The 6,659-nt window shown below is 49.7% G+C and overlaps 1 protein-coding gene across 2 annotated transcripts in view; it reads right to left on the bottom strand.

The window, feature by feature from the left end:
• Positions 1-3,418: 3,418 nt before the first annotated feature.
• The window catches only part of ANKRD13A (ankyrin repeat domain 13A), a 29,785-nt gene continuing 26,544 nt past the window's right edge, over positions 3,419-6,659 (bottom strand). For both annotated transcript variants that reach the window (XM_058656553.1, XM_004591935.2), the window contains exons 13-15: positions 6,183-6,343; positions 4,848-4,915; positions 3,419-3,877 (exon numbers count right to left, since the gene is read on the bottom strand). In XM_058656553.1, coding sequence (XP_058512536.1) covers positions 3,682-3,877; positions 4,848-4,915; positions 6,183-6,343 — 425 coding nt within the window. In that variant the 3' untranslated portion in view covers positions 3,419-3,681. The remainder of the gene's footprint in view (positions 3,878-4,847; positions 4,916-6,182; positions 6,344-6,659) is intronic.

The raw sequence follows: 6,659 nt of genomic DNA, 5'->3' as shown, positions 1-6,659 counted from the left end.
TTTAAAAAAAAAAGGCATCGATTCTGACAAAGAATGATACTTAAAACTTTGATACAGCTAGGTTTGGTTTTTTTGTGTGTGTTGAGAGACAGATCTCCCATCTGCTGATTCAGTTCTGCAAATGCCTGCAACAGTCAAGTACAGGCCAACCTGAAACCAGGAGTTCAATACAGGTCTTTTGCGTTAAGAGCCAGGGATGCAACTATCTGAGCCGGCACCTTCTGCCTTCTCAAAGTTTGTATTTGCAGGGCTGGAATTAGGAGTGAAGCCAGGATGGCAGGCGTCTTAACCCTTCCACCAGACACCTGCCTCTTGCTCCCAGCTGGTATTTCCAAGTGGAATTACTTTCCTGGCCTTTATCTTTGCGGCTGCAGGGAGAGGTGGTGGCCAAAGCCTAGGCCTAGGTACTCAGAATCTCACCCTGTACTCACAACACATCCAGTTGACTTGCAGCCCTCACGTGAAGAGGAGTTGTTGGGAAACACTCATTTTGCGATGAGCGGCTCGAGTCCCATTAGCAGATGACAGTCCCCAGCTGGACCTTGGTCTCACACCTGCGTATATTCCTAAATACAGATCTAGCAGGACTTTGGGTCCTCTCACTTCCTGCAGCACAAAGTTATTTGAAATTCCTTGCCCAGTTCTTCCTTGATGTCACACGTACAGTCAGCCAGGGGCCTGGGGCCAAGCTGATGGTGGTCACTTCCCTTTCCTGTCATCTGGAGCAGGCTTTTTCCGTTTCCTGACATCTCACACGTTATGGACGGCGTGTAAGCTTGTTCACAGAGCAAAGGCTCTGAAGGACACAGAGAAGCTGCTCACATTCAAGTTTCTGGGGTTGTTTTGTGTGGTTGCCGCCTGTGGCGCCAGCATCCCATATGAACGCTAGTTCAAGTCCTGGCTATTCTACTTCTGATTCAGCTCACTGCTAATGTGTCTACAAAAGCAGTGGAGGGGGGCTTGGCAGCGTGGCCTAGTGGCTAAGGTCCTCGCCTTGATCCCATATGGCCACTGGTTCTAGTCCCGGCAGCTCCACTTCCTCTCTGTCTCTCCTCCTCTCAGTATATCTGACTTTGTAATAAAAATAAAATAAATCTTAAAAAAAAAAAAAAAAAAAAGCAGTGGAGGATGGCCCCAGTGCTTGGGCCTCTTGCCACCAACGTGGGAGGCCCGATGAAGCTCTTGGCTTCAGCCTGGCCCAGCCCTGGCCCTTGCAGAATGCACTGATGTTTACTTTTCCCCAGAAGAAAGCAGCTGTTTCACAGCTTCCTAGAAATGCCAAAACCTCATCTCTGGAATGCAGGTGTGTTGACTGGTCATTCCTTTTGTTTGAAAGGTGACATCCGGTAGCCTAGTGGCTGGGTTCCTACCCTTGCATATGCTGGGATCCCATATGGGTGCCAGTTTGTGTCCCAGCAGCTCCACTTCCCATCCAGCACCCTACTTGTGGCCTGGGAAAGCAGCAGATGGTTCAAAGCCTTGGGACCCTGCATCCACGTAGGAGACTTGGAAGAAGCTCCTGGCTCTGGATTGGCTCAGCTCCAGCCGTTGTGGCCACTTGGGGAGTGAATCAATAGACAGATCTTCCTCTCTGTCTCTCCTTCTCTGTGTATATGACCTTCCATTAAAAACAGATAAATCTTAAAAAAAAAAAAAAAAAAAAAAAGTGACATCCTTAGGTGTAAGATGAGCCTGGAAGCCTCTAGGATAGGCTCCTCACATTTGAATGCTAACCTGATTCCCCCAGAGCCAGTCCCCTGGTAGGAAAGGGGTGCATGGCTTTTAGTTTCCCCATGAAACAAGGAGCACAGGGCAGGTGGGCCGTTTCCCTTGCACAGGAGGTGGGCAAGAGCAGGCTGCCTTCAAAGTAATATACAGCTGAACAATGCAAAAGCCCCCAATATCCTGAAGTAACAGGAAGTGCAGGTGTATCCTGTGACTAGACAAACACCACATGAGAAAGACTCCGAGGCTGGCTGGTTATTGGATGAGCACCCTCTAAGGAAGCAGTCTTTATTCGCCTTTTAAGAGAGAACACATACATGAACAACGTTGCAATGGTTTGACACGATGCTCTCCAGGGGAAGCAGAGCTGTGGGAGGCCAACACAGAAGTTACCTATGGTTCACAGGTTGGTGAGCAAATGGCATGGCCTAACTGCAGCTGATCCCAAGAAGGGCCTTCACTCCCGGTAAACACCAAGTAAACAAAATTCGACGCTTGCGTGTCGGCGACGTGGTGGCCATCACCTGTACTGGCCTTCTGTGCGAAGGACTTTTGGTCAGATCGTGACATAAGAGGCAGGAGGAACCAATGGAACTAAGGACGTGGTTTTTAGAAGGTTTTCCTGGCAATGCTAACTGGAGGATACAAACAGTAACTGGGACAATCCTTTTTGGAGTTTTCTCTTCCTGGCCCAAAAGAAGCTCAACGGAGGAAGACACAGACACGGGACAGAGGGAAGTTTTTAGTTTCTCAGATGACATCAGTGCAGCCTGGGGGAATGAGTGCACAGAGGGAGGGGGGGCACCCGGCCACTCTCCCCAGGGTCCCGTGGGGGGGGGCAATGGTTATTTACAGGAGGGTTAGACAAAATAGTTAACTACTAAAGGTATCCAAAAAAGGCCTGAGAAAATCTGGTTAAAATGTATAACCTTGTATTGCTACTGATGGGAGTAGTCATTTTATTATTATATCTCTTAAAAATAATAAAAACATTCTGTTAAAAAATATATTTATCCAGAAAGATGTTGATTTGAACTCTAAAAAGCAACGTGGAGTCATCCCTTTCCCTTTTGAATGAAGAGCTCACTAAGCTGTACTTGGTGGGGGCTCCCCTTCTAGGCTCACATCCAATCCCCCCTTTCTGGTGGGAGGAGAATCTGCAGCTTTCTTCGAGGACCCCTAGCTGCTCCCTCGGGACAGGATTAGCTGCCTTTGATGTTGCCTGGGGACCCTTGCTCTCCTCGGAGTTAGTTGCCTTTACAAATTCAAATCAGACCCATCCCTAGGTAAGTGGAGTGAGGTGGTTTGAAACCATGAGTGATTTTCAAGGCTAAGGCAACATCCATAGTCTTCTGTGTATCTTCAGTGTGATGCAAACAGTTAACCATAATCTAAAATAGAGCTGCGGGGAGAGGGGATGGAAGGAATGGAATAACATGAAGATGGAAGCCGGAAGAATGGCAATGTCCTAAAAACCCTGTACAAAGGTAAAAATAAAACGAGTTAGATCGGCACACTCCATTTCTTTGGTGAACAGTGAAGAAGTGTATCAGCCTCTCACGGACCACACTCCTCAGAGGCGGCGCTGCTGCCATCATAGGTAAAAGCACCTTGACTGCAATAGCGTGTCATCACTCCTTCCTCAGGACGAACCTACAGACCTGCGGGGCTGGGAGGTGGGGGAAGGGGAGAGTTGTCTAAAGCTGGTAGTTAAGAATGTGACCTGCAAGCCAGTGCAGCTAATGGAAGTGGTGATGTCCTCCCCTAACCTGGAGATGGGGCCTGCCGATCCCTGGCCCCTCCTCCACTCTGGAGATGGTCCAGGATGGGCCGGGGAAGTCCCTGGCCCTGCACCTCTGCAGAAAGAAGGAGCAGCTGCTGTCTGCTGCAGACAGGGATGGAGCACCCGCCTGCATCCCAGAGCCTCTGCTTCGTGCAGCCCGTGGGCAGGAAGATTTACTTGTCGGTGAGTGACAGCTGCAAGACTTGCTGGAGCTCGGCCTCCTCCTCCTGCAGCCGCAGTTCCCGCTCCGCCAGCTCTTTGGCAGACAGCTCCATGGCCAGCTGGAGGTCGCTGTCAAAGCGGCTGCTATCGTTCAGGGTCTCGGGACACAGGCCCTCCGTGCTGGTGAGAAGGCTCTCCTGGATGGCCCTGCGTCGGAAAACCGTCAAACACAGTCAATACTGCCATCGCCATGGCAGCAGTGGCTACACCCCGTACCTCCTCACCAGGCACACCCCGTGCCAGGCCCTTGACATGTACAATGATGCCCTTCACCAGGCACACCCCGTGCCAGGCCCTTGACATGTACAATGATGCCCTTTCACCCCACGAAACACTGGGACTGCAGGTGAGAGACACGGGGGGTGAAGGGGAACCTGACACTTGGAAGAAATCAAGAGACATTGTCCCAGATAGTGATAGGGCTGGGAAGGCAAAACCTAGTTTCTTCATCATGACACGCATATATGCCTCCAGAGGAGGAATATGTTGGCACCATGGGTCAACAAACTAACCTCCACCCTGTGGTGCCAGCATCCCATACGTGTCCCGGCTGCTCCACTTCTGATGTAGCTGCCTGATTATGGCCTGGGAAAGCAGTGGAGGATGGCTCAAGTCTTTATGACCCTGTATGCGAAGAAATTTCTGGCTCCCAGCTTTGGATTAACTCAGCTGTGGCCCTTGTGGCCATCTGGGGGCTGAACCAGTGGATGAAAGACCTTTTCTACCTTTCCTTCTCTCTGTAAATCTACCTTTCCAATAAAAATTAATAAATCTTAGGAATATGCTTCAAAAAGCCAGTCTTTACAGTTTTCCCTCTTAAAAAGATGTCCCATTCATCTCTACGGCTGGCTCATGCCCAGGGCAGTGTCATCTGTAAAATGGCATAAAGAGGGCAGTCGGATCCAGGGCCCATGTATGCCTTGGCTCAGGAGTGCCACTGACCAGGGAACTGGTCAGTCTACCCATCCTTAGAAACTTAGTGTCGAGTGGAGAGCTGGTTTAATAAGTCAACACCGGGGGGAAGCAGGAGGGCTTAACAGATCTGCCCTGCCGCTCACGCGCCTGTCTGTGTACCTGAGTCAGTCTCAGCCGAGTCATCAAGAGTCGTGTCACTTACCTCTCGTACTGGGCATCGTAGGCGTGTGTCGGGCTGATCCCTCCGTTTGATGCTGGTCCTGAAAACTCCTGGCAAGAGCAAATGTGACGGATATGAACGCTTCTTGGAAGCACAGGTGAACCCTGACACATGAGATCATCCCTGACCTGTTTCCGATAGCACTGTGGAAAACTGACAGACTGGGCATACCTTGAAGTGACAACTGTCAGTTGGTATGTGGCCTTACCATACAGCATAGGGTGTCTGATGGACAGACACAGCTTCTCATACCTTACACAAAATCCGGTTGGCAGAAACAGCCAACTTTGGGCACAGCTGAAATGACCAAAGCAGGTAATTCTAAGGAAAGGCTAGAAGATGTAATGCAGTCTTCATCATCTTTTGGTATTCCCCTTGTCAAAACTTGGGGGTCAGTGAGGTTTATAAAACGTTATAGGGAGGAAGCTATGGTCAGTCAACCAGGAGAGAAATGGATTGCCTAGGGGACACACCAGATCCCACCCTATGTCCACAAGAGGGACGGATGGGAGGAGCTCATGTCGGGGGTGGTATTGGGGGTGTGCGGAGTGGACGAGGCCCTCAAGCCTGGGATGGTGGCAGCAAGTGATGCCTGGAGGAAACCCACGGAGGGTGACAGAGCAATAAAAGTGACAGACTGCACATTCACTGCCCACGTGGGGAGGGAGCTGGGATTCAAATTCATCAGAGGCTGCAGCACACAGTATGATGGACACATTAGCCTGCAATGATGGCTTCTGGATTCAGTTAGAAGCCCCTAAACACACGGCTATTAACTACCTAACTAATACATCGTCTTCAAAGACACCTTGTAAATGGTGCTGACTTGGTTATGCAGATGGTCTCTAATGTAAGAAGTTTATATAAATAAAAGGCCAGGTACTTAAAATATAACCTGGGGCCAGTATTGTAGGGCAGAGCTGGTCAAGCCATGGCCTATAACACTGGCATCCCATACAGGGGGCTGTTTTGAATCCCAGCTACTTCACTTCCAGAACAGCTTCCTGCTCATCTGTGTGGGAAAGCAGTGGAGGATGGCCTGAATGCCTGGGCCCTTGCCACTGATGGGGCCTCCCTGTCCTCCATGTGGGAGACCCACATGCCGTTCCTGTCATCAGCGTGGCCCAGACTTGATCACCATGGCCAGCTGGAGAATAAACCATTACTCCTTCCCAAATATATACAGTTTATATATGTTTACATGAATATGTAAATACACATGCCAACTTATTGTTTCAGTTACGTCTTTCCAGTTGGCCAAAATCCAAACGAGGGCGTTAGTCCTCCCAGGCCCCGTCACTCATGCTGATACAGCACCTGGCTCCGGCTGGACTCCAGCAGGCTCTGCTGGATGGCGAACTGCATTATCTCATAGTCCTCATCTTGCAGATGTATGTTTCTGCCATTGTCTTGGACACGGTAGGATTCAGGAATTTCAAACACAGATTGGTCAACCTCGAAGTTGGTGACTCGGGCACCTGCAACATCAAAGGTGCCCAGCTCACGACAGGACAGTTCTACTCCAACTGCTGCAGATATTTACTTATTGTTTATAAAAAAGGCTCCAAAGGATAATAAACAAGGTTTGCTAATATATGAGATCTGGAGGCGCTGTGACAAAGTATCGGAACACAGCCTTTTTTAAAGTGGAAAAAAACACAACACTCTCTCAGGAGAAAACTACAGAAGACTGCGACTTCTCTTCCTATTCTCTTCTTTCTAGACTCCAGAAGTAGCCAGTTTGTGCTCCCTCTGAGGAATGCCTTGTGTGTGTGAGAGTGGGTGGGCGAGGGA

Source organism: Ochotona princeps, chromosome 29 (assembly GCF_030435755.1).
Source record: "Ochotona princeps isolate mOchPri1 chromosome 29, mOchPri1.hap1, whole genome shotgun sequence".
NCBI lineage: Eukaryota > Metazoa > Chordata > Mammalia > Lagomorpha > Ochotonidae > Ochotona > Ochotona princeps.
This window is presented reverse-complemented; position numbering and strand designations above follow the sequence as displayed.